This window comes from Theropithecus gelada, chromosome 5 (assembly GCF_003255815.1).
Source record: "Theropithecus gelada isolate Dixy chromosome 5, Tgel_1.0, whole genome shotgun sequence".
Classification (NCBI taxonomy): Eukaryota; Metazoa; Chordata; class Mammalia; order Primates; family Cercopithecidae; genus Theropithecus; species Theropithecus gelada.
Window position 1 is genome coordinate 73,742,733 of NC_037672.1, and position 19,451 is coordinate 73,762,183.

Below are 19,451 nucleotides of genomic sequence, written 5' to 3' on the forward strand. Positions count from 1 at the left end.
TTCTTGATGAGGTAGAAAACAGAGAGCCAAAAGATTTTTTAAAAATAGTCATATGATGAAAATGCTTTTTATGGGTAATTACAGTCTTTAGTGAGCATGAATGTGTGTTGGAAGGAGAAAGAAACAAATGATGGAGTTCAGCTAGAAATCTGTTGAAAAATAGAAACCCCCAAAACTATGAAGAGACCAAAGAATGCTGTGTAAGTCAGTTCCTGCAGTTTCACTGTACTGCTTAAAACTGATAAAATTGTTTTAGGTACTATTACACATACTTATCAGCAAGGACACCATTTCACACTTGACCTTTGAGTGATAATAGAGTATGTATACCTTTGAATATGGTTATAATGAAGTAATTAAGTTATATATTGATAATTCAAATGTGACCTTTTTCTCTTAGGTGTAAAATATATGTTTTGCTTAAAAATAAAGTTTTCTAAAAGAAACAATTGCCGGGCGCGGTGGCTCAAGCCTGTAATCCCAGCACTTTGGGAGGCCGAGATGGGCGGATCACGAGGTCAGGAGATCGAGACCATCCTGGCGAACACAGTGAAACCCCGTCTCTACTAAGAAATACAAAAAATAGCCGGGCGAGATGGCGGGCGCCTGTAGTCCCAGCTACTCGGGAGGCTGAGGCCGGAGAATGGCGTGAACCCGGGAGGCGGAGCTTGCAGTGAGCTGAGATCCGGCCACTGCACTCCAGCCTGGGCTACAGAGCGAGACTCCGTCTCAAAAAAAAAAAAAAAAAAAAAAAAAAAAAAAAAAAAAAAAAAAAAAAAGAAACAATTAAGATCTGATGAAAAATTATTGACTTGAACATTGATGTGTTCCAAGACACACTTTTTGAGTTAAAATGCACATATATTGTTTCTCTCAGTTCCAGAATTTAATGAGCAAATGGAAGTGATTCATAGAAATGAGTAGATTTTATCATGAGTTTCTCCAATTTTTATCGTCTTAGTTTTTTGAGACAAATCATATCAATTCTTACAATAAAGGCCACCCAATTTTGGTCTGCTTTTCCTCAGGCCTATGATTCATTCATTCTAACTCATAGGACTCTGTCTCTGTTAAAGGTGGCCTCTTCTTTCCAAGATTGAGTCTTCTGGATGCTCATCTTTTGGATCTGATTGCTCATACTTGGAAAGGTGTGATTCTGCACTAAATTCCCTTATGTTCTTTCTTCAGTGGAAAAAATAGTACATTGATTGCATCACAAGCACAAGGCAAAACTTAAGGCCAACCTTTAGGTTATTAGTAGGTATAAATTAAATTATTTGCTGATGACTCATTTATTAAGTTAAACATTTAATTAATTTATTTTAAAGTCAAAAATTATAGGAAAGGGCACAGAATCCTTTTAGAAAGCCTATTCTAAATGTTGGGGTTTTAAAAAAAATTTCTTTGATTTTGAAGAAACATGATCAATTTGGCAGTATCTTAACTCTCCCCTTGACATCCTGGTGTAATGTCATTTTATCGTTGACTTTTCCTTATTGATGTATTGCATCAAACATGCATTGTCTTTTGACTGATAATAAATCATTCAACAGTGCAGCAATAGAAACCAGTGTGGGCTGGGCGTGGTGGCTCATACTTGTAATCCCAGAACTTTGGGAAGCCGAGGCCAGCGGATCACTTGAGGTCAGGAATTCGTGACCAGTCTGGCCAATAAGGTGAAACCCCATCTCTACTAAAGATACAAAAATTAGCTCGGTGTGGTGGTGCCCACCTGTAATCCCAGCTACTGGAAGGACTGAGGCAGGAGAATCGCTTGAACCCAGAAGGCAGAGGTAGCAGTGAGGCAAGACCATGCCACTGCACTCCAGCCTGGGTGACAGAGCGAGAATCTGTCTCGGAAAAAAAACCAAAAACCAAAAAACAACAACAATAAAAAAACACAGTGTGGTATTGGCCCACATGTGGCAATATGTGTCTAACTAAGGGTGCTGAATGCTAATGAAAGAAAATTCATGTGTAGTAATTTCACTTTTATAGTATAAATTACTAATGCCTGTCAACCCTCAGAATTTGTTTTATGAAGGCTTGTAAAGCTGTATGAAGATCACTCTTTTTAAAATCTTCACATGCTACATGAACTAGGACCTAATAGTTCAATGTTTTAATCATTTATCACATTTTTGTTTTTAATATATTGTTTTCTTTCAGAGTGGTTTTAAGTTTATCATGAAATTGAACAGAAGGTTCAAGGAATTCCCATGTACCTTCCTCACCTCTCCCACACACAAACTGTTACCCTGCTTTTTGTAGATAAATAATATTTTACATATTTATGCGATACATATGAGCGCTTTCTACATGCATAGAACGTGTAATGATTACATCAAAGTATTTGGGAATATCCATCAACTTGAGTATTATCATTTCTATGTGTTGGTAACATTTCAAGTCTTCTAGCTACCTTGAAATATACAATATGTTGTTGACAACTATAGTTGCCCTAGTCTACTGTCGAATATTATAATTCATTTCTTCTATCTAAGTTTGTACCCATTCACCAACCTCTCTTCATTGGCCCTTCTTACACTCACTCCCTTCACACCCGTGGGTATCTATCACTTTATTCTCTATCTGTGTGGGAACATGTGGAATTTGTCTTTTTCCACCTGGCTTATTTAATTTAACACAGTGACCTCCAGTTCCATCCATGTTGCTGCAAATGATATAACTATTCTTTTTTATGACCTAATAGTATTCCATTGCTTATATATGCCACATTTTCTTTATCCATTTGTCTGTTCATGAACACTTAGTTTGACTCAATACCTTTACCATTGTGAATAGTGCTGCAATAAACATGCAAGTGCAGGTGTCCTTTTGATACACTGATTTATTTTCTTTTGTATAGACACCCAGTAGTGGGATTATTGGGTTGTATGGCAGTTCTACTTTTAGTTTTTTGAGAACTTTTCATACTGTATTCCATAGTGGTTATACTAACTTACATTCCCACTCCCAGTGTATAAGAGTTCCATTTTCTCCGTATCCTCTCTAGCATCTGTTATTTATTTATTTTTAAATAACAGCCATTCTAACTGGGGTAAGATGACATCTCAGTGTGATTTTTATTTGCATTTCCCGGATGCTTAGCAATGTTGAGGATTTTAAAATATACCTGTTTGCCTTTTATATATTTTCTTTTCTTTCTTTCTTTTCTTTTTTTTTTTTTTTTTTTTGATGGAGTTTTGCTCTTGTTTTCCAAGCTGGAGTGTAGTGGCATGATCTTGGCTCACTGAAACCTCCGCCTTCTGGTTTCAAGCGATTCTACTGCCTCAGCCTCCCAAGTAGCTGGGATTATAGATGCCCGCCATTATGCCCGGCTAATTTTTGTGTTTTTAGTAGTGACAGAGCCAGGCTGGTCTCGAACTCCTGACCTCATCATCCACCTGCCTCAGCCTCCCAAAGTACTGGGATTACAGGTGTGAGCCACCACGCCCAGCCCATATATCTTCTTTTGAGAATTACCTGTTCATATCCTTTGCTCCATTTTTTTTTTTTTTTTTGGTTACTGTTTTTGTTTTTCTTAGAGACAGGGTCTCACTCTGTCACCCAGGCTGGAGTGCAGTGGCACAATCAAAGCTCACTGTAACCTCAAACTCCTGGGCTGAGACAACCCCATTGCTTCAGACCCCCAAGTAGCTGTGACTACAGGCATGTGCTACCACACCCAGCTAATTTTTACTTTATTTTATTTTTTGTAGAGATGGGGTATCACTATGCTGCCCAAGCTGGTCTTGAACTCCTGCCTTTGCCCACTTTTTAATGTGCTTATTTGTTGTTGTTCAGTTGTTCGAGTTCCTTGTGAATTCTGCATATTAGTCTCTTGTCAGATGAATATTTTGCACATATTTTGTCCCATTTAACAGGTTGCCTCCTCACTGTAATGATGGTTTCCTTTGCAGTACAGAGGCTTTTTAATCTAATATATTCCCAGGTGTCTATTTCTGTTTTAGTTCTCAATGCTTTTAAGGTCTTAGCCATAAAGTTTTTTTCCAGATCGATGTCACAAAATGTTTTCCCAATGTTTTCTTTTGGTAGTTTTATAGTTTTGGGTTTTATGTTTAAGTCTTTAATCCATTATGAGTTAATTTTTGTATATGGTGAAGGATGGCATCCAGTTATTCTTTTGCATATGGATATCTAATTTTTCCAGCACCATTTATTGAAGAGAGTGACCTTTCACCAGTGTATGTTCTTGGAACCATTTTTGAAAATCAATTGGCTCTAAATATGTGGTTTTATTTCTGTGTGCTCTATTCTGTTTCATTGGCGTGTCTGTTTTCATACCAACGTTATGCTATTTTGGTTAATATAGCCTTGTAATATGTTTTGATGTCAGGTTGTGTCATTCCTCCAGTTTGCTCTTTATATTCAGGATTGCTTTGTCTATTCAGGCTCTTATTTGTTCCATAACATTTTAGGATGCTTTTTTCCTATTTCTGTGAAAAATGATGTTAGTATTTTGATAGAGATCATATTGAATCTGTAGCTTGCTTTAGGCAGTATGGTCATTTTAAAGATATTAATTCTTCCAGTCCGTGAGAATAGAATGTCTTTCGGTTTGTGTCCTCTTTGAGTTCTCTCATCAGTATTTTGTAGTTTTTCTTATAAAGATCTTTCCATTCCTCAGTTAAATTTATTTCTATGTATTCTATTTTCTTGTAGTTATTGTAAACTGGATTGTGTTCTTTTCTTTTTTGGCTCTTTCATTATTGTTGTATAGAAACACTTCTGATTTTGGTATGTTGACTTTGTATCCTGCAACTTCATTGAATTTGCATGTCAAATCTAAGAGTTTTTTGGTAAAGACTTTTGTTTTTTCTAAATATAAGATCATGTCATCTGCAATGAGGGACAATTTGACTTCCTCTTTTCCAATTTGAATATGTTTTCTTTCTTTCTTTTTTCTGATTGCTCTGGCTAGGACTTCCATTACTGTGCTGAATAGGAGCAGTAAAAGTGGACCCTCTTGTCTTATTTGAGTTCTCAGAGGAAAGACTTTCAACTTTTTTTTCCATTCAATATAATGTTAGCTGTCAGCTTGTCATATATGGCCTTTATTATTCTGAGGTATGTTCCTTTTAAGCCTAGTTTGTTGAGAGCTTTTATCATGAAGGGGTGTTGAATGGTATCAAATGCTTTTACTGTGTCTATTGAGACTGATCATATGGTTTTGGTTTTTGTTCTTCTGTTGATGTGATGAATCTGTTTATTTTCTGTTGATGTGATATATTATATTTATTGATTTATGTGTTTTAAACCATTCTTGCATCCCTTGGATAAATCCCACTTTATGAATATGGGTGCTCTAGTGTTGGGCACATATATATTTAGAATTGCTAAATCCTCTCCCTGGATTTAGCACTTTATCAATTTGTCAGAGGTAGAGTGTGTTTCTTATAAGTGGCATGTATTTGGGTCATGGTTTTTTATCTGTTGTCTGTATCTTTGAAAATTTAATTTATTTATTTACATTCAAGGCTATCATTGATATGTCTGCTTTTGTTTAAGTCATAGTGTTAATTGTTTTCAGGTTGTTTTGTGTATTTTTTATTCCTCTCTTTTTCTCCCATTGTCCTTTTAATACCTTTGCAGAGCATTATAATGAAAGTGTTACAATTAGATGCACATTGCATTTTTAGCATTTTAGATGAAGGTATTCCATACAATGAAAATACAAATTTATCATTTTTCTTTAATATCTTTTGACTCTGAGCCTTAGTAGCTCTTAAAATTGTAATTTCTATTTTGTAACTTTTCTAATCTTTATAAGAAGTTCATGTATTTATACTGAATTCTCTACAGATACATGAAAGTATTTAAAGGGATGGTTTGTAAATACTGGGGAATTCATACCACTAAGATGGACAAAGTTATTCCTAATAATAAGAAAGAAGAAAATACATTTTTGCTTTTGTTATTTACCTTCCTTTTAGGTAAATGAGTTGTTTCAATACATTTTATTATATTTAGAGCTAAAATGGACAGTATTAAGAAAAGCTAATACAGTCCTGCCATTTTCCTCAGGAGGAAAGTAAGTCCCAATAAGCTGAATAATGGCTGAGACAGGTGCCCTGGTTCATAACGTAGGTCTTCTCCGCTCCACTACACCTTGTTATTCCCTCAAAGGGAAGAGACAGAACATTTCTAATGAACGAATAAGTGCTATCATTGTGCTCTAGTGTGCTTTGTTTTGTTGGCCTTTTTTTTTTTGGAAAGCAAACTGGGGCCACACCTCAATGCTTATCATACTTCCCCAACTGGAAAAGTGTGGTCTTCTGAATCATCACAAGTTGCACATTCTGAGCCCTCTACTACTTGGAGTTTCTCTATGCGGATACTGACAATTACTTCCCTGTGTGGAGCCAGTTGGCACAAAATTGATCATGTTCTTGTTCTTATCAGGCTAGAAGACTGCATACCTCACTCAGTAAACCTGTCAAACTTGTTTCCTTTCTTGTTGCCAGTGACTGTCATTATTTTGCAGCCTCCCAGTCCTAACCTGCTGATACAGATCAGATGGTAACTGAATAGAAGCTGCCCTAGTCCTGGGTTCATGATGTACGCGTAAGTATTCAGCTTTTCTCAGTAAAGGTTATCAGTGGGGACAGAGGTTTACAATTCCTGAGACAGGTAGTACAAGTGTTGGCTGGTGGAGATTGATTTAAACATTAGCATTTTAATGTGTATTATTGTATTTATATTAAAGTTCTATTGTTGTTGTTTTTAAATATCAGAATTTTTTTGAACAACAGAGGCCAGTGTGGTGTTTTTTTGTTTCTAAATAAAAGAAATGGAAGTGATATGAGGTAATAAGTTAACTATATTAATATTTAAAACATTTAGAAAAACCTATACTTCAAAGAATAAAGTGTTTAATATAACCCATTTAGTTACTTTTCCATGTTCCATAGCATGATATACATTTTTATCATATGTTGCTTATTGAAGTATATTCTGGGAAAATTAAATACAAATTTAAGAGGAGAGTCTATTAAAATTTTTATTTGTTTAACTCTAATAGAAAGTATGATAGCAGTGAGGTTATTGTAGATATCATGAGTGAAATGATTACAATTAAAATACTCATATGTAAAAAGTTATCAAATTAACAAAATCTAGACTCTGTGTCATAATTGAACTCCAAAATAATTGATCAATTATTGAATTTAAGGTAAATAAATTTGTATTATATATTTATGTTAGGTAATATTCAGGCTATAGTTTTATAGACTTCAAAAGGAATAATTGATATTTGGTGAAGGATTTCATTCAAACTGTGCTAAGTCTAGCCTTGTTTCTTAAAAAGGTTCTTGATCTTTCTATAGACACAGATTTCCTACGTGTTCTGCACTGACTGATGTTTCCAACTTAATCATGATTTTGTGATAATTTTAATTGTTCAGTCATTTGATTTTGTCTTCAATTAACCTAAATACTTAAAGCCTGTAGGCTCTGGCACTCTTAAATGATGAGTGTTCCTGCCCTCCCTAATTTACTTTCAAATGACAGCATGAACCTGAGGAAGATTGTCCATTTCATGCATAAATCTCCCATATAGACCCCGTCATGATAGCATGATATAGCATATTATCTGTACTTCTTACTAAATAAACAAAGTATATTTCTTATTTATCAAGATAAAGACAGAATAAGATAAATTGTACAGTAGAAAAACTTTTATATTTAACTATCATTCATATAAATATGATATGCTCAAAATTTCTGTAAAAAATTAGCAAACATTTTGAAGTTCTCTTATTCTAATTTATTTCAGAATTCTTCAGTATGTGTTTTCTATCAGCCTGGTTCTCCTCTTCCCAACTTACGGCATCATCTCTAAACACTCACTTTTCCACCCTGAAAATATCATTACAACATGAAATTTCTATATTGAAGCCTCATCAGCTTTGATCCAGAGTTTATTAGAGTTCTGAGGATTTTTTTGTTTTATTTTTAAGTTGACATATAATAATTCTACATATTTATGGGCTACAGTATAGTGCTATTTCAATACCTGTAATACGTAGTAATCAGATCAGAGCAATTAGCGTATTCATCATCTCAAACATTTATTATTCTGAGGCTTTAAAATATTCTTGCTAAATTAGATTTCAAATCAGATCTGCTTTTAAAACAAATATTCTGTCAAAAAATATAGATTGCGTATAAAGATAAGAAGCTTAGACAGTGGGTTTATTGAGTTCATTAGTAAAGGTATTTTGCCCAAGGGATCTAGTCTCAAAGAATGAATTAGTCAGATAGACTATAGCTTCTTACCAAAAGCCCTGTCTTTCTCATTTTGGTGAAGTAGAAAGAGTACTAGCATTTAGATGTGTTCAGGATCCAACTTTGGACTCATTTGTCTGGTACTTCTCAAGACCTCACTTTTATCTGTGAAATGTGGGGAAGGTTTATAAGTAAATGAATGAGGGGAGGGGTTGTCACCATTAATGGGCCTTGAAGTAATATTTGTGGATAGCTAAAAGCAATTTTTGGTTTATTGGTTTATTCTTTGGTTTATTTTGGTATTATTCATTTGTTGTTGGTATATTTAAACTGTAATAAAATAAGATTTGTATTAATTTTGTTATTTTTTTCTATATCTTAAGTATTCGTATAAATATTATATTATGGATATATGATTCAGATTCAGATTCAGATATATGAGTATGTGCACCAGGCCATGATGTTGAAGATTTCTAACTGTGGGTTATAGTCAAAAATATTTTTTAAAACACTGCGTTAGATAGCCCTGGAGTCTTTTTGAATGCTTAATTCTATGATTTCAAAGAGTTAATAGCTAGTTAATATGGAGAACACATTAGCATTCTTAAGGCACTAGAGAACTGTTTAAATTATCCCACATTGTAGGTTATTTAAGTGTTTTTCATGGGTCCCTGTGTTTGGTGCCCTCTGCAAGTGAGGCAGAGATAAGAGAGATGCTTATCTTTGTGATGAGGCAAATCAGTAAGCCACATTCTGATGGCACATTGTGATCAATGGGAAAAAACAAATACTGACATGCTGCTGTAGGGGTGCACATTCAATTTCATAAAAGCTTCTTTGAATACGTAATAACTGTGTTTAGTTTTTGAAAGCAAGCAGAATTAGTAGTAGGAGAAAGATGGTATTCTGAGTTGAGAGAACATAGCCCTTGTAAGGGTCATGAGACTTGAGATACACTCAGAAACAGATGTTGGAAGTTGTTAGATAAAGCTGAAGTGATCATTCTGACTATGAAGGGCCTTTTGCACCAGGTTAAATTTCCATACTACAAAATAAAAGTTGATTTAAGCCAGAGGAAAAAATGATAATGCAATTTAGAACCATTGGAGTATACCAGGGCAGCTTGGTGGTGCTATTGTCACTTTTTGCAGAACTAAATGAAGGGCATGGCAGAGAGACTGCCTATGTATTTGTTGTTTCCTCTGCCTAAAATGAATGTTCTTCCTGACATTTAGTGAGACCCCATGGTCTTCCTTCAAGATATAACAAAGTTGCTGTGAAATTTTTCTCCTACCTTCACATCTTAATTGTTCCTGAAGTACAGCTGCCCTGTCTTCAAACATATGTAACGCATTGTGTATACTTCTGTTGGCACTCCTCTATTTGTATGCTAATTTGTTTTCATTTATATGTCTCTGCTTAAACAGAGAGCTCCATCCCTTTATTGTTAGTGCCAAACACATTGCCTGTCACACTGTAGACTCTCAACATTTGTACATTGACTTATGATTACATATGGCTAAAACCAAAGAACAGATACTGAGGAAAGAGGAAAGGTTAGGAGTAAATGAAAATTTCAAGGTTTACTGTTTATTATGTGTCTATGTATGCACATAGCTTACGTATCTTCTTAAAGAAGGCCTGTGAGATATTTGAGATTCAGTAATTCAGAAAGTAAGTACAAAGCTGAAAATTAGAGAGAGTGTACTTTAAGTAAACTTAAGTTGTGGTGCTGATAGAGATTTATTGTTGAAGAGATAAAAACATCAGATAGATACTTATAGACTAGATTTTAAAGTTTCATTTATTCATTGATACAACAAATACTTAATTTAGCTTATAGTATACTAGTAGCACATTATACACATATGTATATATCTACATATGTTATATGTAGACATATGTGTTGTGTATATATATCCTGTGTTATATACACATATAAGATGCATATAAACAAATACACACATACACACATATATGAATAAAATAAACAAAATCTCTACTTTTATGGTGTTTATAACACTGTAGGAGGAAAAGGAGGAAACACGATAAATAAGCAAATATATATGAATTATGACTTTGACAAGTATAAGGTAAACATTTTGTACTTTTTCCAAAAAAGGTTGCTAATTCACTTTATTTCTTTAATGGCTAGCTTTTTAGAAAGTAGATCTCCAGTTTATGAAACATTTTACTGCCTAATTTTGTTTATCTGCTGGAAAATGAAAGCTAAATTTCTGAAATGCATTTTGGAAACATTAAATACTGACATAGCTTCCCATTGCACTTAAAGAAGTCTTGGGAAGATCTAAGTGGGACCTCTTAACTCTATAAAACAAATGTAGGAAGACAGCATGGAAACCAGATCTTGACCAAGAAGATAAGTCTGTGTTGCTTTAAGCAGTTATTTGCAGTAGTCTTTAAAAAAGGATATTGTGTCTTTGGAGTGTGGGACTGGGTGTGTTAGGGTAGTGAATGGATATTTAGGGACAAATAGCAAGAAACTTTTTATATGCTTGGATCATACAAGCATTATAAGGGTTCAATATTTATTATGAAGCATTGTCAACTTAGCATTTCAGGAACATTTATATTCAAAATCCAGATTCAAAACTAAATTCAAAGAACAGTCATATTCAAATTCCAGGTTCAAAACTCAATTCAAGGAACATTCATATTCAAAATCCAGGTGCTAAACTCAATTCAAAGACAAATCAGAGATGTTTGCATGTGCTGTTTCAGATTCTGTGTATTATATTTTCTTCCAGTATCATATATGACTAAACTTTGACTCTTAAGTAATTTTCTGTAGTTGGTCATTATTTAAAATGTATTATTGACTTGTCTTTAATTTTTTTGCAAAGTTAGAAAATTTTATAATTAATTGATTACTGCTTAAAATTTGAATGTAGAGTATTCTGAAGAATTCAACAATTTATATAGCATTATTATTAGTTGATGGGAGCAGCCCACATATTCAGTACTTTATATAAAATAAAAATAATTTAAAATATAGCTATAAAAATATTTAGTATAATCTACAAGTGGGAACCATATAAAATTGCCCCATTTGTAGGTTAAAAAAACCATTGAATACAGGCAATTTCATATGGTTCAAGTTTATGGAGTCTTTTCCTGGTCTTGTTTTATTTTTTGTAGAATATAATATATGGAATGATCAATGCAGCATTCAGAATTCATGATTTTCAAACTAAGTATCAAGGATTGAAAAGTCTTTTGTACTAGGTAAAAAAAAAAAACAAAAGCTGGTTTAGATACTTAGAATGTCAAACTACTTTGAAGACACATTCCAACAGGTAAGATAAGATAAAAGTAAGCTGGCAAGCATTCACTTCTGAAAATAGAAAAAAAAAAAAACAACTCAGTGCAAAACAGAGTGTAGGGTGTGTCTAGATACCATTGTAAGCAAAAAGAAAAAAACAAAATCTAGTTAATTGTTTGATCTACAAGGTACCAAACAACTTGCCTTAACTCTTACATCTACTACTCTTATGCCCACCAACAGACTGTGGTATTTGCTTTGCACTGCTTGTTTTTATAATTAGGCAAATAAACCTGAACAGGCAGAAGGACCCCAGATGAATGAGGCCTTTAGTGTATTACACTGATGTCAAATAACAAGAGAATCAATGAATCAATACAAACTAAAATAACCTACAGCTTCATCTTTTTCTGTAAGACTGCAGTTTCTACTCAGTTGCCCGAGTTTTGCTCTGTCATGATCGCTGCTCATTGCAACCTCTGCCTCCCAGGCTCAAACAATAATCCTCCCACTTCAGCTTCCGGAGTAGCTGGGACCACAGGCGCACACCACCACGCACAGCTAATTTTTTGTATTTTTGGTGGAGATGGGGTTTTTCTTGATCTCCTGAGCTCAGAGGAGATTATAGGTATGAGGCACCATGCCCTTGGCCCCTACAGCTTTATCTTGATAAAGTTTTTTTTTTTTTTTTTTTTTTAGATGGAGTCTCACCCTGTTGCCCAGGCTGGAATGCAGGGGTGCAATCTCAGCTCATTGCAACCTTCGTCACTCGGGTTCAAGTGATTCTCCTACTTTAGACTCCTGAGTAGCTGGGATTACAGGCGTGCACTATCACTCCTGGCTAATTTTTGTATTTTTAGTAGAGACGGAGTTTCGCCATATTGGCCATGCTGGTCTCAAACTCCTGACCTCAGGTGATCTACCTGCCTCAGCCTCCCAAAGTGCTAGGATTACAGGCATAAGCCACCATGCCTGATCCTGATAAAGGTTTTTAACAATAGATTCAATATAAGTTATTTATGATACTGCTATCTTTAACACTAAATTCATTATTTCAGTCATATGTATAGACTTGAATAGATTGTAGAGGCTTGTTAAGGATTGAGTTTGCCATATTAGCATAGACACCACCTTGAAACCACGTCAACAGTATCATCTATCTCTCCTCTCTAGCAAATCAGTGAGACATTTCCTGTCCTACTGTGGCCCTACTGCCTACCTTCCCCTCCCTTTTATCATTCATTCTTCCATAATCATCTTGCTTTGTGGTGGTTAGTAGGCCCAGATTATACTTTAATTTCCAATCTCAAACTTCAGTTACTTTGGATGGTACTTGGCCATGATTTCTGCTGGGTAAAGGAAAGATCAATTTATTTTGTTTCATAGCTTGTATATCATATCACTTTAAAAATTATTAACTCATGGGATGTTGTGGTTGGGCTCTTGGGATATTATCAGGTAAAAATGGTTGAGACAAGCACCTTCACTTTTTCACAGAATGGGCAGAATCTTTTTCAGTAAAGTTAACTCAAGAAATGTATCCTCTTTAGATAATATAGACTTAGAGTTCTTGACTTTCATGATTTATTTTTTTGGGCAACTAATTCTTGCTTAGGACTGCTCTTGTGTTCTTTACTTTTTGATCTAATAAGAGCAGCAAGAATTTAGTCAGTGTGTACTACTTAAAAACTGCCAAAATCATTAATTTCTTCTCATTTTAATTCATTTAGCTGCTTAGCTACCATATTTCTCCTACTGACAACAGCTTTTAGAAGAACGTGAAACATTACTTATAATGAAACTGTGGCAACACAGAAGGTAATGGATTATTAGCTGCTCTCTTCTTTTGTATTGTGGGGATTTATTTACCCTGACTCTCTTAGGGCATTATCTGGAAATCTGAATGGCTAAGATAGACTTGCAGTTCATTATCAAGGAACATAGCAAAGGCAACTGTGACTATGTTCTTATCTCACTACCCAACTTGAACAAACTGAAGTAGGTATTTCTGAAAATGGTAAGTCAGAGTTCAGACTAAAGCGTCATTCTAACATTCCCTCAAAAACATTTTTTTAAAGTGGATTAGGAATTCAGGCAGCATTAATGTGCATATGTCTAAACTAATAAAAATAAAGTGTTCTATATTCATGATTGCCTTTCTGGAAGTAATTTAATAAATGTTAAGTAAGATGAAGTTTTTCATTCAACAGGCATGTATTAGGAGTTGTTCTAGATAGATGCCTGGTAGTGGTTTATCTGCTTGAATTATGTGTTATCTGTGCATTAGAATAAATGACATAAACATTATTTAGAATGGAATCTACCTATTAGAATTGCATTTTCTTTGATTCATATGCTAATATTGGGAAAACTGTTTTTTCATTAATAATGTTTAACTGCTTAGGAGAAAATACATGAAAGCTAGATTCCAAATCCCTCTGTATACTTAATGAAATATTGGTATTATCATTCATACAGCTATGAAATAAGCTTTTTTTTTTCTGGCTGTAATTATTTTTCAGTATTTTATCTGTAGCCAGATACAGTACTATAATAAATTAATGGATTTTCATGCAAATAGAGAAGTAAATTTCTACTGATCTACTTATGGAAATAAAAGTAAGGTCTATTATATGACATTCAATAATAGAATTTTAGGTATTCTTACACAGACAAAGCTTAATACTTACATTGTTTTAACTATACACACAGTTTGTAAGGTATTTTTCGTTTAAAGCTCAACAGTTAAAAAGTAATTATTCTCTGTTATCCTATACTATATCGTATATCTTTTAAAACATCTTGAGAATTAGGTGACTTTATAATAACAATTAGGTCTTAATGAATCACTTAATACATACTCAAATCTTCAAAAATAAAAAAAAGTAGTTATTTAAAAATTATAAATCTTAGGAAATAGCATTTGGATTGTTTTTTGAGTTAATTGGGCAATGATAAGGCCACTTGGCATTAGAGGGGAGCATTCCAAGAATGAGAAGCTCTCAAAGGTCTTCATATGCAGCACTCTAATGTACTCATTACCTCTTTCACACATGGCCCTTTAGAAATGTGACAGGCAAATTCTGGGACATGTTAATTTTGTTTATTTAATATGCAGATTATATTAGCTGTGAACATTGCTGATCACATCTCTCTAGGACAATTATATCTTAATCATAGCTCCTCCCACTGAACTGGATTGCAAAATACCACTGAAATACAAATATTTAAATCAATCATACAGGAAGCTAAGTGAAGAACACTGGCTGCTTATTGAAAACAACTGTGTTTTAAAATTTATTGTTATGTATTTAGTTACTTATTTTGCCAGAAACTGCATAGCCATAGCACATTATGTTTAGCCTCCATGATATATATATATAAAAGATAAAATAAAACTGGTGTTTATTATAAATTGAAACGTATTATCATTAATATAACTTTGAATAGGAAACAAAATATTGAATTATTTCTAGGAATACCATACCAAAAATATTCAACATCAACAAGTAATATAACATATTTTTCAGAAGAGAGTGTACAAGACAATTTATAAATTCTTTTTATTTTTTATTTTATTTTATTTTTTTGAGATGGAGTCTGGCTCTGTCGCCCAGGCTGGAGTGCAGTGGCGTGATCTCGGCTCACTGCAAGCTCCGCCTCCCGGGTTCACGCCATTCTCCCGCCTCAGTCTCCCGTGTAGCTGGGACTATAGGCGCCCGCCACCAAACCCAGCTAATTTTTTATTTTTGTATTTTTAGTAGAGACAGGGTTTCACCGTGTTAGCCAGGATGGTCTTGATCTCCTGACCTCGTGATCCACCCATTCTTTTTCAGTCACAATTTTAATTCTGCTTTTGTCTCCTTAGATGTTTTCCCATACTCAGTCACAAGTAACAGAATTTGATTCCTCAAGAAACATTTTACGGGCTCTTAGATGTGGGTGGTTAAAATTATTTTGGTTGAAACAATTGAAATTGAGTTTTAAAAAACACAATTAATTAAGAGGCCATTGAGATATCTCATAGAGTAAAAAAAAGAATAGACCTAAGAAGTATGGATCCAGCCAACTGGGTGGAGCATATAGGAGGGGATGTGAGACTTAATACATGCACACCCTGAAGATATTGCAGTTTCTGTTCCAGACCACTGCAATAAATATCACAATAGTGAGTGCTACAAATTTTTTACATATCCCAGTGCATGTAAAAGTTATGTTTACACTATACTGTGGTCTATTAAATGTGCAAAAACATTATATCTAAAAGAAGCACATACCTTAATGAAAAATACTTTATTGATGAAAGAAATGCTAACAATCATTGGAGCCTTCAGTGAGTTGTAATCTTTATGCAGGTGAGGATCTTGCCTTAGTATTCATGGCTGCTAACTAGTCATGGTGGTGATTGCTGAAAGTTGATGTGCTGTGACAATTTCTTAAAATAAGACAATGAAACTTGTTTCATCAATTGACTCTTTCTTTCAATAAAGATTTCTCTGTAGCATGTGATGCTGTTTGATAGCATTTTGCTCAGAGTAGAACTTTTTTCAAAGCTGGAGTCAGTCCTCTGAAATTCTGCCACTGCTTTATCAACTAAGCATACATATTATTCTAAATCCTTTCTTTTCATATCAACAGTGTTCACAACATTTCACCAGGAATAGTTTCCATTTCAAAAAACCACTTTCTTTGTTCATCCATAAGAAGCAACTCTTCATCTGTTCAAGTTTTATCATGAGATTGCAGCATTTGAGTCATGTCTTCAGGTTCCACTTCTAAAGCTAGTTATCTTGCTTTATCCATTACATCTGCAGTTACTTCCTCCACTAAAATTTTGAAACCCTCAAAATTATTCATGAGGGTTGGAATCAATTTCTTCCAAATTCCTGTTAATTTTGATATTTTGACCTTCCCTCCATGAATCATAGATGTTCTTAGTGGCATCTGGAATGGTAAATCCTTTCCAGAAAGCTTTCAGTTACTACTATGAGAGCTATAGTCTTATCAATGTATTTCTTAAATAACAATACTTGAAAGTCATAATTCCTCTTTGATCCATGGGCTGCAGAATAGACTGCTGTTAGCAGGCATGAAAACAACATTGATCTCCTTCAGAGCTCTGGGATGACCAGATATGCATCATCTATGATCAGTAATATTTTGAAAGGAATCTCTCTTTTTTTGGAGCAATAGGTCTCAACAGTGGGCTTAAAATGTTTGGTAAACCATGCTGTAAAGAGATGTTCTGTCATCAGGCTTTGTTCTTTCATCTATAGAGCACGGGCAGAGTGGATTTAGCATAATTTTTAAGGGCCCTAGAATTTTTGGAATGGAAATGAGTGTCGGCTTCAACCTCAAGTCACCAACTGTATTAGCTCCTAACAAGAGAGTCAGCCTGTATTTGAAGCTAGGCATTGACTTCTCCCCTCAAGCTATGAAAGTTGCCTACATTGAAAGTCTATTATTTAGTTCACCCACCTTTATCAGGTATCTTAAGTAATCTTCTGGATAACTTGCTGAAGATTCTACATCAACACTTACTGCTTTGCCTTGCACTCTTATGTTATGAAAATGGTTTCTTTCCTTAAGTCTCATGAACTAAGTTCTGCTTGCTTCAGAATTTTTGTCTGCAGCTTCCTCACCTCTCTCAGCCGTTATAGAATGAAAGAATTAGAGTTAGGGCCTTGCTTTGGATTAGACATTGGCCTTAACACATGTTATGTGTGGCTGGTTTGATCTTCTATCTAGCCCACAAAACTTACTCCATATCAGTAATAAGTCTGTTCTACTTTCTTATCATTTGTTTATTCACTGAAATAACACTTTTAATTTACTCAAAACTGTTTCTTTGCATAGCTTGGCTGTTTGGTTCAAGAGGCCTAGCTTTCAGCCTGTCTTACCTTTCAATGTGACTTTTTCGTTAAGCTTAATTATTTCTGGCTTTTGATTTAAAGTGTGAGATGTGCAACTCATCCTTTTACTTTCACCCTAATTAGATGATCCTTCAGGTATTCATTTAAATGTTCTCAGAAAAACCTTTCCTGACCCCTTACTCTAGATAAGATTTCGTTGTTATAGACGTATAAGAGCAACTTTCATTTCTGTTACCATTTTTAATTATGTTAATTGTTTATATATACATTTTTTAATATTTGTATTTTCCCCCACCTATAAACTCCTTGAGTATCTATGATAAACCATTTCACCTTCAGCCAGCAAAAATTTCAGTATTTTTTGAATGAATTAAGAAATCTCAGAATTACTTAACCAAGCATATGACTAAAGATCTGTTTTCAAAGAATTGCTAGAAATATATTGTAATTAGTATACCAAGCATATGTAATGGGTGCTTTAAATTGCATAAAATATACAGGAAGTGTCTCTCTTTGGTAGGTTATAGTATTTTTTAAAAAATGTTTTTGTATACATGTAATAGAAAAGTCCTTGTTTGAACTATCAAAACTTGTGTTATAATAGAGTTTGAATTAAAACCTTTCTTGAAGTTTCAGATAAAAAGCCTTCCATATTTTTGGAAGATTCTTGAAGTTATGGGAATTAATGTTTAAGTATGTGTATTCATTTGGGTGTTTTCAATTGCAATTAATTAAAACTTCAGCCCCACACTGGTTGGTGTTAACAATAGGAAAAATTATTATTTAATATACTAGTAATACCAAAAGCTGGGCTGTTCTCAGTGATATTTGATCCAACCCCTCAAATGCGTGATATGAGACCCTGGTTATTTCTGTCTTTCTACTTTGGTATTCTTTGTGAGTCCACATTCTCCTCAGGTTAGTTTCTCTTATCTCTTGCTTCTCATAGAGTTATAGCAGTCTCAGGTGTCACATCAGGACACAACAATATTCAGAGAAAACAATAAGGAGTTATCTCTCAGTTTGTCTTATTTTAGAAGAAAAGAAGTCTTTCTCAACAATTTCCCAACTGTCCCTCACATATCACTGGCTAGAGTTGAATTGCATGTCCATTTTTGAACAGCCCTTAGCCTCAGAGATAGAATTATCATGATTGAGACTAACTACCTGGGTGTGAAATATATGTAGGAATGTGTTTTAAGGGGATTTTGCCGAAGAATCAGTGGTAATTTATAGTTATTTTTATAATTCAGTGAGCTGACAGTTGAGAACTTGGAGCCAACCCTAGCCCAAAGGGTTTCTCAGTGGAGACACCCAACTTTCTATTCAACCTAACAACCATCCTAACAGATGTGAGGTGATATTTCATTGTTGTTTTGACTTGAATTTTCCTGATGATTAGGAATGTTGTTCACCTTCTCATAAACCTGTTGTCCATTTGTATGTCTTTTTTTTTTTTTTTTTTTGAGATGGAGTCTCGCGCTGTGTCACCCAGGCTGGAGTGCAGTGGCGCGATCTCGGCTCACTGCAAGCTCCGCCTCCCAGGTTCACGCCATTCTCCTGCCTCAGCCTCCGAGTAGCTGGGACTACAGGCGCCCGCCACCACGCCCGGCTAATTTTTTGTATTTTTTTTAGTACAGACGGGGTTTCACCGTGTTAGCCAGGATGGTCTCGATCTCCCGACCTCGTGATTTGCCCGCCTCGGCCTCCCAAAGTGCTGGGATTACAGGCGTGAGCCATCGTGCCCGGCCGTTTTCTTATTTTCTAATTAAGAATTTAAATCTATAAATTTCCCCCAATTATTGCCTTATGTGCATCTCACCAATTTTTTTATGTTTTCATTTAAAACAAAATATTTTTAAGTTTTTTTGTACTTCTTTTTAATTCCTAGGTCATTTAGAAGCTTGTTGTTTAATTTCATAATATTTGGGGATTTTCCAGATATCTTTCTGTTATCAACTTGTGGTTCAATTCTTTTAAAATCGAAGAACACACTTTAAAAGATTTATTTTTAAAAATTTGTTGAGGTGTGTTTATGAACCAAA

General features: G+C 34.5%; 1 protein-coding gene across 1 annotated transcript in view; it reads left to right on the forward strand.

Annotated features, from left to right (window-relative positions):
• Nucleotides 1–6,528: 6,528 nt before the first annotated feature.
• The window catches only part of TMPRSS11F (transmembrane serine protease 11F), a 76,591-nt gene continuing 63,668 nt past the window's right edge, over nt 6,529–19,451 (forward strand). Inside the window, exon 1 of the mRNA XM_025386454.1 lies at nt 6,529–6,588. Within this exon, the coding sequence (XP_025242239.1) occupies nt 6,578–6,588 (11 nt within the window). The 5' untranslated portion in view covers nt 6,529–6,577. The remainder of the gene's footprint in view (nt 6,589–19,451) is intronic.